Raw genomic sequence first — 21,635 nt, 5'->3', positions numbered from 1 at the left:
GGAACTGGAAAGGTCCCTGCACGCTCTCAGGTACCTAAAATATAACTTCAGTGTAGTTGGAGGAACCACTGCAAGAACCCTGAATAATGTGTAGTTGAAGCATTAAGTCCAGGGTACACCCATCACTGTCCTTCAAAAGACTCACACTAGTCTTACCGAATATAATAGCCTATCAACTAGGATGCTCACTAATGAGTGACAGACCTCAGTTAAATTTCCTCTAACCAAGGTAATTCCAACTCATGGGAGTTGGGATCTGTTCCTCTGATATCTACCTTGTAATTACCACTGGTGGTACTTTCCCACTTATGATGGCTTCCTGGCCAGAAGGGGCAACATGGGGCTACACTGGTATTCCTGACCCTTATTTTTCAGAGCATTTATGCATTTTATACTGGCAAGCCATTATGTAAGAAAAAAAAAAAAGAAAAAAAAGACATGTTCGCTACACAGGCATCAGAACGTTTGTGTGTATCCTCGTCTCGCACATGCTCCTCCATCTGGGCACCTTAACTTCTGGGAAGCTCCCCAGTCAACATGTGAGTTTTGTTGAGCAACCTTTTGGCAGTCCATTGAACAAAACAGAGGCTAACTCCAGCTCAGTGAGTCACCCTGCTGGGGTGAGACACCTAAAAATCTCTGGATCACACCCTACATCCTTTGTTATGATTATAAAAAGCAGATGCATGCTCTTCTAGTGACTGATACTATTCTTCATTTTTTTTTAACAATGATGAGTAGTACAGAGAATGATGATAGAAGTAAACAAAATTCATCACGGAGTATCAGAGTAATTTATTTGGATTCTGATTTAAACACAGACTACAGAAATGCTGGTCACTTTTTCAGACAAGGTTTGAGTGTTTTAGACATGAAATATTTGAACACATATTCAGTTTTGCTAAATGCAGAATTTACAAAATACTCTTCTACCCAGTTCTGCATATAATATCTAAAATATACAATACAAGGGTACTTCATGGGGTAAAGGGGAAGGAAATTAATGAGTTATTGTTACAAACATAAGCAGGGAACATTCAAATGAGTTCAATGGCCAACCTGCTTTCACAGCTGTTTGATCTTCTTGTGACAGTTCTGTATTTGCCTTTCCATGATGTTCCCAACCATAAAACCTCTTCCCCCTCACCTTTGCACGGTCACTTGCCTTCCCATGGGGGACTTCTGGAATGCCTAATGACAGCTGACAAGAACAGGATTTTTCAGCTAATTGCTCATTTGGTGGTAAAATGCTAAAGTGGCACTTCCTGGACTCCACCAGCCACATGTGCAAAGGAAAAGCCAATTGCTGTATCCAGATGCTTGCAGACCTTGTTCCCTTCTAAGGTACACTGTTAATCTATCAGAAATAATTCTATTCAGGTCCGTGGATAAAAATAGCCCCAAATCTGTTAAATGCCAATGCCAAACTCCTTTTTCTTCATTACTTTTTCTTCAGCTGGAAGGAGAAACCATTCTCCAGTTCTGTCAAGTTATGCACATCTTTTTCCTGAGACAGACGAATTTAAGATATATGGTCTTACTGTGCTGAGAAAATGATGAATCACACTATTCTTTCCCACCATCCAGATCTTGGGAAAAGTTGGAAGCTGCTTAGAATATACACCAACTTCATTTCATGCAACCTCAGGCCAATTGCTATCATCCTCTAGCCCTTCCAGCAATCCTTGACAGCGGCAGAAGCAGCAGGCTGCTCCAGACAACGTGCTACTGTTGCACTTAGTAAGGTGCAACCAAACTCCTGGTGTGTTTGGTTTGTATGTTTCAACTGGAACCAAGATGACCACGATAAGCAAGACAAAGTATAAATTGATATAGATTTGCCTTGCAAATCAATGTAATCCAGGTATTTTGTAATTACATTCAGTAAACTACAAAACAGTGTTTTTAATGTGTAAATTAATGTATTTATTTTCCATCACTGTAAGGATACCAGCTTAAAATATTTAGCTGTTCTAAAAATGTTGGCTGTGGCTCTTTAAAAATGTTATCTGTTCCATAATAAATTTTGTCCACTTTTTAATCTCACTTGACAATCAAGGATCCAAGCAGTTTCCATGCATCCTAAATCTGTCCTGGATGACAGGCGGTTTGTTTAGTTCCCAAACACCAGGAAGGGAAGTTACCAAGAGACAGGTAATTACATATGGATGTTGCCTCTGGAGCTTGTGTTAACAGTGGCCAAATAAATATTTACTGATAATCATCCATCAGGTGGCATTCTAGTTCTGCAAAGAGCCAGGAGTTTTATGGACAAAAATGTTTCCAATTGGAAGAAACATTAAAAATAAAAAAAACCATATATTTTGAAAGACATCTTCCTTTCAAGTCATCATCAGAGATTATAAAGATCTTCGGAGGTTCTGCATTTAGCACAGTCTTTTTAGGACGTATGTACTGGCAAGAAATATTTTTTCCCCCCTCCTTGTTAAGGTCCATTACAATCATCCAGGATTGGTACTGAAATTTTACATTTTTCTATCCCATGTTAGAGTGATAAAGACCAATATTACTTGTTCTCTTAATGGAGACATTGAGATTCAAAATACCTACACAATCCAAACAGAAATAAGCAGAAGTCCAGACTTCAGTTGACTCAACAAAACCTCCCACAAACTCCAAATAGGAAGTTGTCTTCTCCCCCCATCTTCCTGGGAACTTACAAAAGAGTTTTCTAGCAGAAATCCAAAGGTATTTTTAAGTAATTGAAAGGGGAAGGCAAAGTAAGATACAAGTTTATCTTGGCAGGGAGGACAAGATTCTCACACTGTATGGAGGTGGATGATCTGTCTTCCTCAGGGAATGAAAAGACATTCTCTTAAGTAAAATACTTAATTAAAGATAGTTTTTAAAGATCTATTTCAGATGTCTTGCTTGTTTGCCAAGTTTGTGCAAAAAAAAATCCACTATCTTGAATATTCTTTTGAATTATAATGAAAATATATACAGAGCCACCCTTCTTAATCATCAACCTTCAAGCACCAGTAAAGGAAACGGAATAAGAATTACAGAAATTCTGTACTGGGTCTTTAATTCTTACCATCTGCTACAAAGTACATGGAATTTGGGTTAGGAGAACTACTACACTGACAAAAAAAAAAAAAAAAAAAAAAAAAAATCAAGAACACTGAAATCATCAGCTATTTTGATACTTGGCATACAAAACTCATGCACATGATGAAAATGTCTGTCCTCCCTAGTATTTTATTTGTAGTATGAATTAAAACAGATTAAGTATATTCTTACTCTGTCATGCACAAAAACTTTGCTAGAAAGTAAACTGTATTACAAATCTGAAGAGTTTTCAGTTCATGCTTTAGCCTGTGGAAAGAGAACATCAGGGGAAAAAAAAATACAAAATTAAAAGGTTTTTAGGCATTTTTTTTTTTCTTCTTTTCAATCCTTTTATACTTTCTTGTATAAGTAGAGGATGACTTTTGAAATACAAATCACAGACTGGTCCACTTGGTTGTAAACCAAAGACATGTCCTCAGAAAGACACTGTTCTGTTTCTGAACTCTGAATTTCTTTGATACCATCCCTGATAGGGCCTGGATCTTTATAGGGATATAAATTCAGAACTAAGTTCTCTGACCTGCTCAATATGAGAGACCTCGTTACAAAAGGATAATTGCTGAACACAGACTAAAATTGGATGCCAGGGCAGTCAAGATAAGTGTGTTTCATCCACCTACCTTAATTGTATTACATCCTTACAATTATGAGCTTAGATGTGATTAAACAACACTGTTCGGATCTCTCAGATATGCCAACACCAGTATAAGCTTTGACAGCACTGAAGGATGATCTTTTTTTCACATCAGTACTGTACTATATATCATGAGACTATTCATTTCCTAACATTTTACAGCTGCTGTCTATATTGGTGGTCTACAAGAGCACTCAGGATAAGGTGAGAAACAGAGGTTGCATAAATGATATGGTTTGTATCATGATAAAGATCATGGGAGTGAGCTCCAGCAGCTTTCCTCAGTCCCTCTGCCATTGTGAAGATCTCATGACCAACATCAGGCAAATGTGGTACTCCGCAGTCCATCCAGAAAAGCTCTAGTATCATCTACTACTAAGGCAAATGATATCAGTAACCTGAATTCCATCATACAGGGATAGGTCTAGGCAGTCCTCCTCAACAGGCAATGAAAAAACTGGTATTCCTGGAGCATAAATCTCCTGATTGACTTTACTTGCCCCATTCCACAGCAAGTATCAGTTTTCAAAGTCACTGGGGGCTTCAGGTAACTCCTGGGATAGGTAGGCTCCAGATAACAGTTGTGTTATATCCTACTCCTTTGATACCGCAGACAGGTTACATTTGTAATAGGACTGGATAAGAGCAAATAGGAGTGGAGGAGTCAAGTGGGAGTGGAGGGAATAATCATTGAATCATAGAGTCATTTAGGCTGGAAAAGACCCTTAAGATCATCAAGCCCAACCATAAACCTAACACTGCCAAGTCCACCACTAAACCATGTCCCTAAGCACCACGTCTACATGTCTTCTAAATACCTCCAGGGATGGTGACTCAAGCACTTCCCTGGATGTCCTCTTCCAATGCTTGATAACCCTTTCAGTGAAGAAATTTTTCTGAATATCCAATATAAACCTCCCCTGGTGCAACTTGAGGCCGTTTCCTCTTGTCTTCTCCCCAGTAACAAGTGACAGGACACCAACAGCCACCTCACTACAGCCTCCTTTCAGGTAGTTGGAGAGAATGATAAGGTCTCCTCTCAGCCTCCTGTTCTCCAGACTACACAAGCCCCGTTCCCTCAGCCGCTCCTCATAAGACTTGTGCTCTAGACCCTTCACCAGCTTCGTTGCCCTTCTCTGGACACGCTCCAGCACCTCAATGTCTTTCTTGTAGTGAGGGGCCCAAAACTGAACACCATATTCAAAGTGAATCTTGGGAAATTGTTCCAGATCTTCATGTTCCAATGGTTAAAAGCCTTCTTGTACTGTCCAGTTTAAGTCTACTGATAGCAGTTTACATCAATGTGTTCTCATGGCAACACTGCTCCTTTGCTTATGTATTTATTCTCCCAACTTTCCCATTTGTTCTCTTAATGTATTTATGGAGATCAACCCTGCTATCTGAGTCTTCATTAGGCCTAATTAAAAAGCCCTTCTGACTTCCAGTGCTCCATGACACAGAAGCAACATAAAAAACCAAAGACTCATGGAAAACAAACAAAGCATTCCCTCTTACCTCCTCTCAGATTAGAAATTTTATCTATTTACTCTCTGTAGCAGCTCAGCTTTTACAGGCTCTCCCCTCCAGCAAATGTCAATAGAGGATTACCCTACCTCTTACTGTGCATTCTTGTGGCTATTGCAACGGATGCAGTATCCAGCCAGGTGGTTGCTTCTGAAGTGGAGTGACACTAAGTCATGCAACTTTTAAATAGATCATTCCTCATTAGTTGGAGCAGTTTCTCCCAGTGATAAATACCAGCTGACATAACAGGTATTCCCAATTTACTCACATAAAAGCTGGCTTCTCTGCATACATTCCAGACAGTAGCACCTGCATCAACTTAAAAAGGCTTAGAACAGGACATTTCAATGCACCAGAACTAAGAAGTTTTTACTTTGATCCCCCAAAAACTCAGTTGGTAACTTTGCAAATTATGATGTAACATGTATTTTCCTCTTGTAAAATGTTGGTGAGGAAAGTGATTTTGTATTTTGAAGAGATTAAAAAAACCCAAACCAACCAGATATTTAGTGAAACCTTTGGTCAAAGTTTTCAACACAGCTACATTGATGAAAGAAGGTCATTCTCCTTTTCAGCTGCTTTAAATCTCAGATCTTTTGGGAAATACTTAAGGGGTATTTTAGGTTTCCTTTCATCATCAGTAGTGACACCTAAAATTTTGAACATAAGTCATAAAAGCTGTTACTCAGTCTTTTGGAATTCAAAAGATACTTTTATAAGCATTACTCTAAACCTACATGATTCCCTTGGAGCAAGTAACAAGGATTAAAAGTATTCTTCACACACTGCTCTACTGTAGGATGAAAGAGTGTGATTACACAACTGCAGAAATGGGGCCGGGTCATGGTCTTCCATAGTGAAGCTTGAGTTTCTGCTCCTTCTCGCTATTTTTCATTTCATCAAGAAATTTACTATATTGGACATAATGTTTATTAATGATGTGCCTGTATACCGTTCATGATTTAGAAACGTGGCTTTACAGATTTAATGCAGTGCTTTACAAGCATCTTGCATACAAAACTCTATGCTAAGTCAATAGAAGACCTAGTATGTACCATAAGTGAATATTCAGAAGAAAATGTAACATGACAGTGCCTAGCTTGTTAGAAACAGGTTGAGTTTTAAAACAAATACATAACCCTTTCCACACCATATTCTGTTTCCAATAAAACACATGTTGGTAGGCAATGAAGTTGGCTTCTGGCCCCATGAAGAGCCACAGCAGACATTTTAACAATAATCTATAGTCAATTTTTACAAAAACTGCAGGAGGTTTCTGGAAGACAATTTTTCAGGGGAAAAGATTAAAAGCACCTACAGGCAAGCCATTGAAAAGCCAGCATACTAAAAAAACAACAAAAGTGAAAAATGAAACCTGCATCTCCTAGCTTTGGTGCTAAGTTTTCATCTTCCTTTATCAGGAGATGCAGGAAAAACTCTGAGGACTTTGAGCATGTTGAACTTATTTGTCACAATAAAAATCCTATTGTTCTTTGTTCCTTTACATAGCGTTTCTAGATACAGTAGTTAGTTAACCAGAAGGTCTGTTGTGGTATTTCCCTGGGAAATGTGTAAGTTTAAACCTTACCATTCAAAAACTTGGAGCATATGACTGCACATTTGTCAATAATCAAATGAAGCTTTTGATGTCAATGATTAAATGAGCCCATCAGAAACAACATTGCTAGGCTTACATTCTCCCTAGACCTATTTAAAACTATTCATTTTCAATATTTCATTAGGTCTTGTACTTCTTGTCACTATACCTGACAAACTGAGCTGTATGTATTAGTAGTGCCCTAAGATATGTTTGTGAGAATCATGCTAGTTTCTCAGCTGTTTCCAAATAACACGGAGTAAAACAAAACCAGATTTAAATCATTTTCTGACTGGAAAAAAATTTGTTTCACTTCAGATCCTGATATCACCCCGGTTGTCTCATATGTATTTATGAAAGCTACCCAGTAAATAATTTTACTTCCAAAAAATGCTCTAAGCTCTTAGACAGCATTTAATTTCCTACATAATTTGAATCAGATTCTTTCCTATACATACTCAAACCCAAAGTGAACAATTTAGCTTTAAGGTAATGATCTGTGAAAGAATAACACAATCTTGCATTTACACTGTTACTAAAATACAAGTACATTAAGAACAAATCTATATATTTTGTGAAAAGAATATTTATCCAAAGTGATACACTGATGGATGAGATTAATCTCAAATGCCTTGAAGTTACAGCTTGTGGGACTGCAGACAAATCAGGTAACTGACACATCAAATTAGCAACTAATCTTCAAAACATTTAAGTATGCTTGCAAGACAACATAAGCACTGGGCAGGCAATAAGCCATTTACCTCAGCAAGATGGAATTACAAATACATTATGCCTTGTCTTAAAGCAATTACATTGGTATATTACTAAGAACAAATCAACTATTTTTTTAAGTTTTTGATCTAAATTGAAAACATTTCCGTATGTCAAAAATACCTAAGTGATTATTATTCCAACTGCACATCTTTTTACCACAGAAAGTGAACATCAATTCCTTTTTCATGATTTACTAAAATGCTTCATGCCATTGTTAATTTTAGAAGTTCTTTCTGAAATTACTATGGTCTTTTTTTTTTTTTTTTTTTTTTTTTTTAAAGAAAGTAAATTGCCAGAATGGCCATTTTTAGAGCTTTGAAGCAATAGATAAGGTTGTTCCAGGAAAATGCAAGCTGAAGATGGCAAAAGTGGGATGGGACTGAGCAAAATGCTTCCTGTAACATAAAAAGCCAGTGACTGCATTACTGCATCAGAAACTGAAGTATATTTTGAATTCCTATGCACCCCTAAAAGGGGAGGACATACTTTTAAGTGCCTTTTCCTGTTCATGCTGAAGTACTGGACAAGAGCATCTTTCAGGCATGGTCCATGGAAACTCCACTGTCTTTCAATGGTTAGAGCTATGCAACATGTCAGCACTGCATAAAATTTTATAAGTTCTAACCATTCATACTCATGTGCTAAAAGAAAGATCTTTCAGTATAAATGTCTCAGCTGTCATTGCTTCCACATGTAATTGGAGTTCAGCTACAATATATTTCAAAGGGTTTTCCTTTTCCCAAAACTAAAGGCTGAATTGTTACAGATGGTAATTTTGGCAGATGGTTGTATATGAAACTAAGTTTATAATTAGGCCAAATCTGACTTGTGCAATTAAGGCAATGAAGATTTGGAAAATATGAAGTGTCAGATCAGTACATGATCAGTCTGGTAGCCACAGAAAACTGAAGAAGCCTGATCATTCACACTTAGAGAATATATTGCCTATTTGAAAATTTCTTCGTAATTGCATGAATTAGAAGATAAGCAAACTTTCATGCTCAAAGTGTAAACTAAAGTAACCACAGCTTTTTACCTACTTAAGTGTATAATCCTTTTTTCCTTCACTTGAGGTTAATGAGATGGTCTGCAGCAATCTAACAGCTCCCTGCTGCTGAGAGAGGGCTCTCAGCATCTCCTTCTCCCCAGCTTCCCTCGCTCTGACATTCACCCGACCCCTCTGCAATCAGTAAATCCACAGACAGTGACTAGCCAATTCAGCTCAGAGACAGAAAACTAATCCCTGAGGAATGAGTGGAGGAGGAGATGTACAAGGATGAGAAGACCAGGACTACCCCCTTCAGTGGAAGTGACCTCTTGGGCTCACTCTGACATTTATCAAGCTGCATTTCAAGCCATATTATATCTAGTGTCAAAAAGCTTTCCAGACTGGTAATTATGTGTGAAGGTAGCACTGCCTGCTTTAGCATCTTCTGACTTTCAATTGTGTTAAATATTTCTTTGCTCTTGTACCAAGAAAGGATCAGTAATGTCCAGTAATCATTCTCTCTGCTACTTGCATATCACTCAGTAGTTTCTTGCTCTCAGCTTTCAGTCCCCCTTCATATGCACATTGTTTCAAAATAACACTTTTGCCTATTTTAGGACCACTATTTCTGTGATATTCTTTTTTTCTGATAGGACAACCAGGACTTTTTTTCAAGACAGCTGACTATCACTAGCATAAAAGCATTAGAGTTTATATGTTTCTCATCCTGCTCTTACTGTGTCCCAATATGTTGGTTGATTTGTTCTATCACAGGTGAAATACAGGGATTTTTCATCCCTTTTTCCTGACCAAGTATTGCTACAAGAACATTAAAAAAAGAGCTTGTAAGTAGTTTTTACAACTAATGAAAAATACTGTATTAATGTAGTTACAATTAGTTCAAAACATTCCTTCCAAAATGCATCCCCCTTGCTCTTCAACACCACAAACTCCACTTGCCATCATGCCATCTGTTCTCCTATCTTCTCTAAACCTTTACAAAGTTCCTCAGAATCTCTTTTAATTTCAATTAACCTGAGTAATTTATGTAGCTTGCACATGTTGTCATCAATCTGTGAACCCTCTTACTAGATTGAACTATATGAGGTTGCTGACAATTAGAGAACATTACCTCTTAGGTTTTTGCCATGTTACAAATTAATGACTTATTCCTACACTTCGCTTTCTGTCCCTAAATAATTTTTTCCTCAAACTGTTACGATAAGGGAAACACAACATGGGGCTACTTAGTTTTTTTCTTAGATCTTATCTTTTTTTTTTTTTTAATCTAAATAAGTAATTTCAATACTTTCTATTTATTCACCCATTTTGGAACACAAAGAATCTTAGTACATTGAAAGGATTTCTTTTACAGGAGCTGGGCTTTTCTATTCCTTTCATTGAAATCTATTAATATAGAGTTCTCACCTTCCTTCTACTGGCTGATTTAAATACAGCAAGATCTGCTGACAACACAATAGAGGCAAGCTGTTAGGAAAAAATCTTTTTAAAACTCTGGACATACTCATTAACTCTAAAGACAAGAATTAAGAGTTAATGGGTTAAGACTTACTATATATTTAAGAAAATGGAGGGAACACCATAATCACCCATTTCTACCATACCTTTACTGTAAAATTAACCTGAGTTATAATTTATATCCTGCCCCAAACTTTAGACCTGTCCACACAAACTGTAATTCTAATATCCTGCTGGTTTGTGGGTGGCTTTAGGTTTTTTGTTTTGATTTTTCAGTTGGTTTTGATTGGCATTTGTACAGGCTAATGACTACAAACTCCATCAAAGTGTTTCTAGTACTTTGGCGTTTCCCCACAATTCCCCTATGTTTCCAGGAAGAACAGGCACATTCCCATGATCTCTATCAACGTGGAAGTGCTCTCAGCTTAGAGCAAAGAGACACAGGATATGAAGAACTAACTTCATTGTCACAGAATTGTGACTGCAGAGTTAATACGAATATCATTCAAATGCTGCCTCAATGTTTTTGCTTCAGTTATATTAACTGGAGAGAACTGTAAATATCTAAACTTCAACCTGAAGCTCCACTTGCGGCTTTCCTTAAAAATTGCAGAAATTGTGGGGTAAACATACCAAAAGAAGAAGCTGAATCAGTCAGTCTGCAGCTTGGTATCGAGATTCAGATACAACTAGTAGAAAAATAATCTCAGAAAAAAGCTCCCTAAGTCTGTACAATTTTGAAGAAATATAAATGCCTATTAAATACAGATGCCTATAAAATATAATTCTAAAGACACCAATAATATAGTACTTTGATTTTAGTACATAACTGATCAGAAACATTAGGTATCCTCACAACATTTGCAACAATGCAACAGAACACAACCCTTTGAAGAAACAGCTATTTTACTTTAATTTTACTGATTATTTTCACAGGGTTTACTTCTAAAAAAATGCAGTTGTAAATTGTGTGTAGTGCACTTACATCCTATAGAGTTTTACATTTGGTGAAAAGTATTCATGTGAATTAGAAAAAACCACAGTTGTCAGTAGTGAAACTATTTTTCTGATACAGCATCAGCAGCATCCTTGTTACAGATGTGCTGATAGAGAAACTCATGCAAGTACTCACAATATAATATGATTTCTTAGATGATTTATACACCTAGTTCTCACAAGTTTCCTAGGACTGCTCTTCTTAAAGAGGACACATCAAGTTGCCTGGCCTATCATGAAATTTCTCTGGCTTCTGTAAATAATCTCACAGAAAATATATCCCATCATTGAGAAGATTAGTGCAAATCTCCTCAGAGTATATACTTTTCAATGTCTACATTCTAGAACTCCAGTAAGACTAGTTAGGTATTTTCATAAGCGATGCAGTTTCTTAGCAAGTTTATTTAAGTGATACTTGTCAACTTGTACAGAAAAAAAATTCTTCCCAGTTTCGCAGGAATTGTGCCATTTACTTTGAAATAAGTAATGGAGTGTGTATGTTAAGAAGAAGAATCTATCACAGTGCACAAAGCCAAAAAGCATATCATAGTTTGACAATTAGCACTTTAAACAGGTACAAATTCAACAGTAACTGAAATAATGTTCTTGGATGCAAAGCAAGAGGGACTCATTTCAATAGAAATAAACCAGTAGGCTAAAATCAGATTAACTTCACATATGTCTCAGATCATTTTTAAATGTCAACAACATTCTGTTACAGTGGGAAATGACCAAAAGCACTATAGACAATCTGACTATTACTGGCAAATGTCTAGTTGATCACTAAAACCTGTGTGTGAGAAGAGATTTTTGAAATGTGCTGAGGAGAAAGGGAAGACAGGAAATTCACTCCAGATGATTTAAAGAAGGCTTTAGGCCAGAATTTTTTGAAGGCCAAACGAAAACACCGAATCAGATATTTCTAATATGGTTAGGTGACAAAGCTGAGATACAGGAGGAAGCAATAACGATTACTTCTAAAAGGATTTCCTTTGGTCTCAGTAAGTATTTGACCCTTAAAGAAAAAAGGCAAGTATTTTCTAAATATGTATTAAGAAAATTACTGATGTTAGAGGAAAAGGTATTGTTGCTTCTAGAAATGGCAGGCCAATATTTCAGAGGGCTCTTCATAACTGTATTAATAGCTTACCAGTGTCATCATATAAATAAACAACATATTCCACAGAACAGTGGATTCATTCTAATTCTGAGATGCCTAGTTTTTACAGACAAGAGGAAATACAGCAAAACCAGGTTATTCAGCGGATTAATATTTGAATTAGGCCTCAAAAAAATTGTGGGAAATAAAATGGCCACTGGACAGACTACTACAAAAAATGTAGTAAAACACTCACCAGAGATGAAGCTTAGACTATGTAGAAGGAAACAGTACGGTGACAGAGACACCTTCAGTGTTTTGGCTGCCAGAAGCGCTGAAGTTTTATCGTCAGAGGTGAGGATGCTGACTTAAATGCAACCGAGGCCAGGGAATGTGCACAAAGAAATGAGGGTAGCACTGTTAAGTTTTCTGTCTGAATGGGGAGAGGAGATTGAAACTCGAAGGATGAACAATCATTTTTAGATGTGGGCTTGAGATGTGATGATAGGAAAAAAAAAAATCCAGAAATTTGCGGGAACAAAATCTTCCTGCATCCATGGCAGAAGAAAATTGATGGGGGATTATGAACACCACCCTGCTTGGGAATGGAGTCTAATTTTAAAAAATAGCAAGATTTTTCACTGGATTTAGTAGCCTGAGAAGAGGGCTTTCACTGCCCAGCTTTACACTATTAAAGGAACAAATACTGAAGAAATTTATCAAAACCATTTGGAACAGACTATGATTATGGCCAGAAGTTTTAAAGGACACGGATTTAGAGAATGCATGGTAAATCTAGGGCACATTTTTTGCCAGGGATTATAATAAAGATCAAAGCAGCTTCAGTGACAGTGTTTAAACTTACCATTTATAAATAAGGTTCATATTTCCTTGAAAATAAAGAACACAATACACATCAGAACCATTTAAACTGGTGTCAAATACAGTGCTGATAGTTTTTGCTATTAGAATAGAAATGCAATCCACACGTTGCAGAACCACACTAATTTGAAAAAGACAGCAATTATGAATATTGGAGATATATTTTTTTCCCCTCCTTTTTAAAATAACCACAAAAAAGCTCTGTTTATTCAGAAGCATATTTTTAAATCCAAATGAAAGAGTGCCAAGCTGTGTTATACAAGCTTCCTAAATTCATTTGGCTGACTAATGTTCCTATTCCTGCATGCTTCAAAGTAGTAAAAGAAAAACAAATCTCAGGAAGAACTGACATTCAGATCTGTATCAGTTTAAAACATAATGCATAGTATTGTCTGCTTGCCATTTAATGTATAAGACAAATTTTGCTGAGTTCACTTAAAACGAGCAAACAGAGGCTGGAAATTAGAGGACTGGAACTTAGGACTTCTTACAATAAGCCATTAGCATGTTTAAATTACATCCTCCCTAAATATTTAAGCAATTCTTTTAATTTAGTTAATTATTTTGCATATATGCAGCATATTATCAATTTAAATGTATCATGGCTGACTCCTCACTACCTTACTTCAGTCCATTACTTCAGTTAGACCACAAAAGTCAACACTTTGATATCCTACTCCCATTTTAGACACAATTATGAAATCTCCATAAACAGAGAGGAATTTTTTGGATCAACGTGAAATGGAGGAACAAACTTCCCTACACACTTGAAAACCTCCACATTTACAGGCACGTCCAAAAAAAATCCCACTTTAAAATAGTGAATCTTGTACATCAGTGTATTGCTCCAAGCTTTCAGTATGTGCTGTAGACATCGTTAAGTTCATTCTTTTGTCCAGGAGCAGCTCTTACAAAAAGAGTTGCTGTATGATTTGCAGAGTTCATTTTCTGTTCTAAACGGAAATAGATTGTCAGGACATGCACAACTTAGTTTTACAGTCTGACTTACATTGCCAGAATAACTTTTTTCCAAACGTAATTAGAGGTCATGTGTTACTAAACAGACCGAAGAATCCATGCAGCCATGATGTATCATACTGCAAACATAAATGGAAGACATATTCGTCTGCTGCTACCAAACAAGCACATGGTAGCAAGGAATATTTTGTGGTTTTTCCTCATACTTCCAAATTCATATAAAACGTATACGCCTATCATGTATCATCATAAAACTCCTTTCAAAAAAAAAAATAATTGAGCATTATTAAGTTCTTCCTCAAAAAATGAGAAATTTAACTTTACCTGTCACTGAATTCTGAGTTTCACAGCAAAGAACAAAAATACACGAAGGAAAAGCTATAGATCCACTTGACAAGAGCAGTTTAAGATTATCCTGTACAGGACTCAGATTAGCCTTTAGTCCGAGGAGGTTCTATTGTGCTATCCTCTGCCTTACTTATTTCATGATGAAGCATGGTGTGAATTCACACACAGATTATGTCTCTCCTGTAAAGGAAATATACACTGTTGGCACGTATTTCTGTGCACGTGTTATTCTAGGCTGGAACGGGACATTCCCAGGGCTCAGCTGTGCCCACATTACGTACAAATTTTCAAATCTCTTGGGCAGAGTGCTTGCACACCACGCTTACGACCTTCACTGCATGCAAGTTTGCGCACAAACATAGGCTGGCGTCCAGATAAAGAATACTGGATATGTACAGCTGTTTTTGCATGGTGTGTGTTCCTCTGTATGTATGTGGACACTGGTTCAATGGGGTGAGATACTTGGATTCCCTCCTACCTTTCATTAGTTGCAAGTTAAAAAAAAAAAAAGAGAATGTTGTTCATTGAGGAGAAGACACTGGAAAACTGTCAATACAAGTGATCCTGCCTACATCAAGTCGAGAGATTCCAGCCAAAGCAAATGCAGAATGTAGGTCCTATCATACAACAGACTGCATATACTTAACATATTCCTAAAGCTGTATTTTAGGGTGCTTCTAAAAACTTCTTAAGGTACTTCTAAAGAAGAGATGGTAGAGCAAAGTGAACTATGCTTGTCCTTGGCCTTAACTGTCAGTGAACCGATGTCCCTGGAGCTGATGGCAGCAGAACAAACAAAAAGCAGAAGACCAGCTGAATAAAACACTGGATGAGGGTTTACTGTCACTGAGACAGTTAATGTAATTACGTTGAGGCCAGGTTCAGTCACATGGGATGGCCACGCTTGGAAATGCCAAGTTACACGAACAGATAGGACTGGCAGACTGGTATTTTCAGACTCTGATTTGCAGATGCCTAAGTCTTTCTGAGTGGAGGTTCAGAGGTTCGCATGATTTGCAATTTGTGAATTTGGACTTGTGGCCTGAAATACAGTCCCCCCTACATTCTTAGTTCATGCGTCAGCCACCCTCAAGACTGAACAAATAAACCTAGCAGCTCAGTTAATTTGGTCTTAAAGGATGACTTAACTCTTAATCTGCATGGACCCAGATTCAGATTTGGAGCAACACTGAAGTTACACTTCAGATTCAGAGTCTGGACTTGATTTTTTTTTTTTTTTTCCTTTTCTTCCCTCTGGCACAGTGCATAATTACTTATGCAAAGTAGAACAGCTTCAACAAGACAGACTGGATGGTTAGACCCTCCTGGAGACCTAAGTTCCTACCCAAGAAAAGATGTGAAACTGTGTCTCTCACTCCAATGAGCATGCTCAGGTAAATTCTTTTAGATTAGTCATTTTCTGTCTGGATCAAATCAAAGTTGTTCACAAACCCAGAGGTCATCTCTGTAGAGCATATGCTCATCTTCTCGTGACAGCCCAGCCTAAACCTGCAGGCTTTGCAGAACACCAGTCCGAGCTGCAGTGTCCAACCCACCTCTGCTGCCCAGCCCCACACACCCCTCTCTGGCTTTCCCGTTCTGCTGCCCAAAATCAGTCAGAAGCCAGTGAAGGTGGAAGAGTACCAAGATACTCAGCCTGACTTCTAGAAACTCTTCACTGGAACTTTAAGCAATACCATGCGAATGGCTGTTATAAACAGGCACCAAATCACAGATGGGAGAAGAGGTAGCTCTTGAGGTCTGGGCTAAATGTGACCTTGAGGGTCATTCCTGAACCTGATCTTTGCCATCCAGTAGGTTTTGCAGCAAAAATGAAGAAAAAGAAAAAATACCCAAATGCTGCAGTCGCTGCATGCTTACAAGTGCTCTTTAACAGCAGTGAAGGTTTAGGGCTAGCAGGTATCTGAAAGGTGGGTGTCCAGCAGACCTGCTTGCGAGAGCCTTCCAGGAGCCCTGACCGCTGCCAACGAGCACTGCTGGCCCTGCCGGGGGGAAACCCGCACTCGGCCCCCCCAGCCTGCACCACCTCGTCTCACTTCTAGCATTGGTTCAAGTGGTGATGGAGGAGCTGGAGGCTCAGGACTTACCCACTTCGCAAAACTGTGGGCTCCAAAGCATGGCTGCAAAGCAGCCAGGACCACAGGGGCCTCCTTCAGGCCATGCCTGCAGTGACATCTTAGACCTGACGCTATTTTCGCCTTGCACCGAAACTTAAAGTCTGCTCCACACAGCAACGATAATGCAAAAATATGTATAAAGCAGAAAATTCCTAATCAGATTTAAAATTATCGCATCCATCTACATTGTATAATTTAAACATTATTTAAACAGAAACAACAACCAGTTATTTGCCCAGTGGTTATTAGATAACAATAGGAAATTAGAGGATAATTTATTTCCTACGTTATTGTGATCCAAAGTGTTCATTAATCTGAACTCCTAAACTGGCTTTTATTTAGACATACAGTAGAAAGAATGCCTTCAGTAGCATATTTACTTTCACTGACCTCTGCTATTATGCCTCCTACCAGCTTTATTCAAATAAAATAGTTAACGTTATTTTTGTTTTCTCTGTAACTGTAACATATTTTCATTCTCATAAATGTCTGATACTATTTACATTTGTCAATAGCTAAAACCATCCAGCAAAGAAATCTATATTTTACATGCTCCCCGCAGTCAGTTATTTCAGCATCAGTAATATTTACAAATGTCAGTTTTGCAGGTTCACGTAGGAGTCAGTACACAATGCAAACACGGGCCCATCAACAACAATAAAGAGGAGCGGTACCCCTCTCCACTCACCTTACATCGGTCCATCTCCTTTTTCCACAAGCGCACAGGAAAAAAAACCCAAAATAAAACGCAAGCAGATTTGCAGTTTGTTTAAAAGGCTGACCAACCTCAGGTTTGGCATACCAAAGACCAGGGCAAGAACAAACGCTTTCGTTTTCATCTGTCAGCTCCCACACCACTCAAATGGAATTGCGTAGGGAGATTTTTCCTGCCTTCCTTCAAATAAATGGGTGTTGTGTTTACATACTGCATACTGAGCATTGCCCACCCGAAGCCAAGGGCTGCATCTTGCCAACTCTTTAACTTTCGTACAATATGGCGATTACACGAGCCAGCATACCATTAAGTCACATAACAAAACTTGGAGAATGGCACTGTCAGCTTGCAGAACTGTACCTGAACGACTGACATGCAGTGCACAAAAGGAGAAACTAGATTTCAGTGAGGTGGCAGAACTGGGTCAGAAGCAGACTGGGTTAGTGGCCTCAGTCTAAACTACAAAGCAAAGTGCTGCACAGTTCACGGAGATAAAAACTTACAGGCATGCGATACAAGCAGGCGAAGAAAAAAAAAATAAATAAAAAGATCACTAAACATGCCTTACAAAACACTCCCCCACCCTAGAGTCTTTCAGTTCATCTGCTGTTTATTCTCCATATAACACTTTATTCCAGGATGTTCTTTCCAGCTGCAATACTCACAAACTGACCTCCCTGAAGCAGATTCAAAACCAGGGGAAAAGAGAAAGATACCTTAGTCCATTTCTCAATGTGAATAGCACAACATCTTTCTGGCTCCAGCAAGTTCTCTTTTTCTAATCTGATGAGCAGCAGACCTATACCTACCGTGAGCTCCAAACGTCTTCCAGTGCCTAGTGTTAATTTTTTTTGCAGAACGAGCAAGAAAGATTGGAGATCAGAGCTATTTCCCCTAAAATAATGACTCTGCAAGCTTGCACCAAGGTACCAGATATCTGCTTTGTGTTTCTGATTTAGCCTGCCAACATGAGACTGGAGCAGGCAATTTGTGTACTAATTCTCTTTCCAGGTACAATTCCATCAAAATTTCTACAGAGGCTCCCACTTCAGTGACACAAATGTACTACAGACAGGACAACCTAAGAAGGTCATTAACTACAGCAGTAATGTGCACATTCAGAGGTAAAAAGCCGACCTGAGATATCAGACACTTCTAATACTGAGGTTTCTAAGAGGTTGTGCATCTAACCCACTGCTGAAGATCAAGCACCTGAACAAAGTATCTGTGATACCTTAACATCAGCAGCCTTCTGAGCTAGCCCCATGGGTGACCCCCTCCTTGCAGCACATTTCTTAGTAACTTAATCCTATTTACATTGTCTTCAAATCAAACAAAGAACAAACAAATCAGAAATCTGCCACATGTTTTTGCAAGATTGTATCACACTAGCACCACTCATCCTGTTTTACTGAAAATGTAAAAGGCTGTCCAAACATCAGTGATATTTTATTTGTTGTAATATTAGCAAGCAAAATGACATAAACTCACTTCTGATAATAGTTTTAATTACTAAGTATATAAGCCTGCAAATCCTCTCATACAAGTAATCCTTCAATAAGATTAATTCATGGAAGTAGTCCCATTGAAAAAGGATTTGTATGACTGGACCATAAATGCTTAATCACATTTCTAAAGGCATTATTACTTAAAAAAAAAAGATATCCAGGAGGCGTTGGTACGTGTAAGACAGGGAGTTATATATTTATCTAACTGTATAGTTTCAGAAACAATCCTTCTAGGACTGACACTGTTAGGGAACATGCTTCTGCAGTTCCTGTGGTTTCTCAGGTTAAGACTGATTTAAATAAACTGACCAACCTGCTTGCTTCAAGTCTAGCGTTCAGCACGACTCTTCTCTTTCAGCACTTTCCTTGCACTGACGTATGACTCAGCTACTCCTTCAGCTGCACTAGTTATATATTATCCCTGTGTAACATTACCTCAAACTTCAAGATCCCTGATTTATTTTAAGCACTATCCAGGTATTACTAAGTGTTTTCAAGGCTCAGTGATGTAGTGGTTCTCACTTTCTGTACTATGTCTATTGCAGAGTATTTTATTATAAGAAAAGCTAACTTCTCTCCTGACTTCCCAATCCTGTTTTTTTTCACTATGCCAGTTACCAGTCTAGACAATGGCAAAAGTAGCCACAGCAAAGCATAAAGGTTAAAATTTCCTTTAATGTGCCGAGTGCCCCAATGTGCTTAAGTCCTCCTCCTTGTATCCGCTTCACTCGCTCTCTCTTTGCACAAGGGTCATCACGGTTTTAGTGGACAGTCTTTCTCAAAGTATCTCCTGCTCCGATCCCCTCAGAATGATTAATGGTTTGGTATCACATTTGTTTGCTAATCTTTAAAATGAAGGAAACAATCCTTTGGAGAGCTAGGAGTCTGTCACTGCCTCCAAAAAGCAGGAAGCATAACTGCTTGAAGGCTGACAGATGCTTCACCACCACGACAAGAAGCTGTTCCACAGGCTACAGCTCACGAGCCCCTGAGTCAAGCCATATGGTCCTGAACGCCAAGACTGCCTGTCTTTCCCAGTTTATTGGGAGAGAGGGATTGCTCCTGCTTTGCTCTGAATTTGCAAGAGTTCTGTGTTGGTTTTAGAAGTTTACAGTTCCTATGAGATGAAACACTTGACCGCTTGCACTCATAAATCCTCATTTGTTTGACAAACAGTTTTTTCTTCTCTGAAGAAACAGCCCTACATATATGCTTCTGTGAGCTAGGACAACACCTTGTGACTTTATTGCTATCCACTCCAATATTAAATGAATGCATAAAACTAAGCACACTTAAACATGGCTCTTACACTTTAAGAGACCCTTCCCAACTAATAATCTATTCAGCATATTTGACCAAGCTTGTATATAGGGTCTGAAACAGCAGCCTTGAACTTCAAGGCTTCTTTAGTCATCTAGAGGGAATAAAAGCAATGGATATGTGCTGTTAGAGTTCAGAACTGATCATTTAAGATAACACCTCACTGTACTTCAGCATCACAGAAATTAAGTCGCCAAGTTATAACTCCTTAAGCATGGGCACATTCTCCAGTGCTTTGGCCAGCTGAGATTTAAATATTTCAAAAAGCAAGTATTTCTAATTCCTGTCATCTCTGGAAAAACTATTCAACTGCCCCAAAGACTTGAGTAAGGACCTTCCCTTTTTAAAAAAAACCCACAGTTTACGCCTTTTCCAGTGACTGCATGCTGAAGCGTCTTCAGGCTACCGGTGCGTGGACGACCCAGCAATCGCCAAGAAACAGACAAAGGCAAAAAGCACCTTCGAACCGAGAGGCGGAGGGGGAAGGCAAAAGCCCCCGGCGCAGGACTGGCGGTGTGCGTGTCCCTGCATCGCTCCCCCTCACAGCTCGGTCTCGGCACGGAGGGGCGGCCCCGGCTCCCGCTGCGGTCAGCCAGGACGGCGGGTACCGCCGGCACCTTGCGCAGTCAAAGCCTTCAACTTTTTCTCTTCAGAGCTTCCCCGAGCCGCTTCTTCTTACAAGACCCTTCTTCCACTCGTGTCCGTCCCCATCCTTTTACCAAACGCACGGCACAGCGATTGCAGTCTCTCCAGAACTCGGAGAAACGATGTACCGGTACCCAGCGGCTCTCCGCGGCGGAACGCCGGGGGCCACCCGCACCGAACACCGGCCCCGGGGCCGCGGAGGGCAGCGGCCACGGCACCGCCGTCCCGCCCTCCCTCCCACCACCTCAGGTTTTCGCACTCAGCTCGCCAGCCTGACACGGGCAAACGATTTATTCCGGCGCTTTTCCCCACAGCCTTCCCAGACCCCCCCCACGGCTCAGCCGCCCGCTGCAACTTTTCCAAGGGCTGCGCGGCGCCGAGGGCAAGACCGGGCGGTAATTTTATTTATTTATTATTATTATTATTTTTTTCTCCCCCGCTTCCCCAAACCGCTCATCAACGGCACCAGCCCCCACCCCCGGCGCCCCTCACCTCTGAGGCAGCCCGCCAGCCGCCACAACCCCCCCCCCCCCACCACCAACCCCCTCCGCGGACACCCCCGCGGCCGCGCAACTCCCCTCTCCGACCCCAGCACCCCCCCACACGGTCCCCCCCTCCCCGGTCCGCAGCTCGACCTTCCCCAGCGGGCAAACCGCCCCCCAGGTAGGTCGGGCCGCCCGCCCGCCGGCCTCACTCACTTGTGCCTTCTTCATAAGGAACGGCAGCGCTGCAGTCCAGCCCAGCCGGCCGTGTGCAAACTCCCTTCAGCGGAACCGTAGCTCCAGCATAACGCACCGGCGGATAGTCCACGCATTGGGGTTGCCCACGGCCAAGCCCCGCTCCCCCCCCCCCCCCCCTACGGCGTGAACGCCCGCGCTGACTGGAACCACCGCCGGCCCCCGGCCGGGTCTTTTATA

General features: G+C 39.8%; 1 protein-coding gene across 2 annotated transcripts in view; it reads right to left on the bottom strand.

Moving 5' to 3' along the window:
• The window catches only part of KITLG (KIT ligand), a 57,272-nt gene extending 35,667 nt beyond the window's left edge, over positions 1-21,605 (bottom strand). The window contains exon 1 of one of the 2 annotated variants that reach the window (XM_030002778.1): positions 21,417-21,605. In XM_030002778.1, the coding sequence (XP_029858638.1) occupies positions 21,417-21,431 (15 nt within the window). In that variant the 5' untranslated portion in view covers positions 21,432-21,605. The remainder of the gene's footprint in view (positions 1-21,416) is intronic. The other variant, XM_030002777.1, reaches the window with a different exon arrangement.
• Positions 21,606-21,635: the final 30 nt, after the last annotated feature.

The sequence above is a fragment of the Aquila chrysaetos genome, chromosome 26 (genome assembly GCF_900496995.4).
Source record: "Aquila chrysaetos chrysaetos chromosome 26, bAquChr1.4, whole genome shotgun sequence".
Lineage (NCBI taxonomy): Eukaryota > Metazoa > Chordata > Aves > Accipitriformes > Accipitridae > Aquila > Aquila chrysaetos.
The sequence above is the reverse complement of the archived record's forward strand: the minus strand, read 5'-3'. Positions and strand labels throughout refer to the sequence as shown.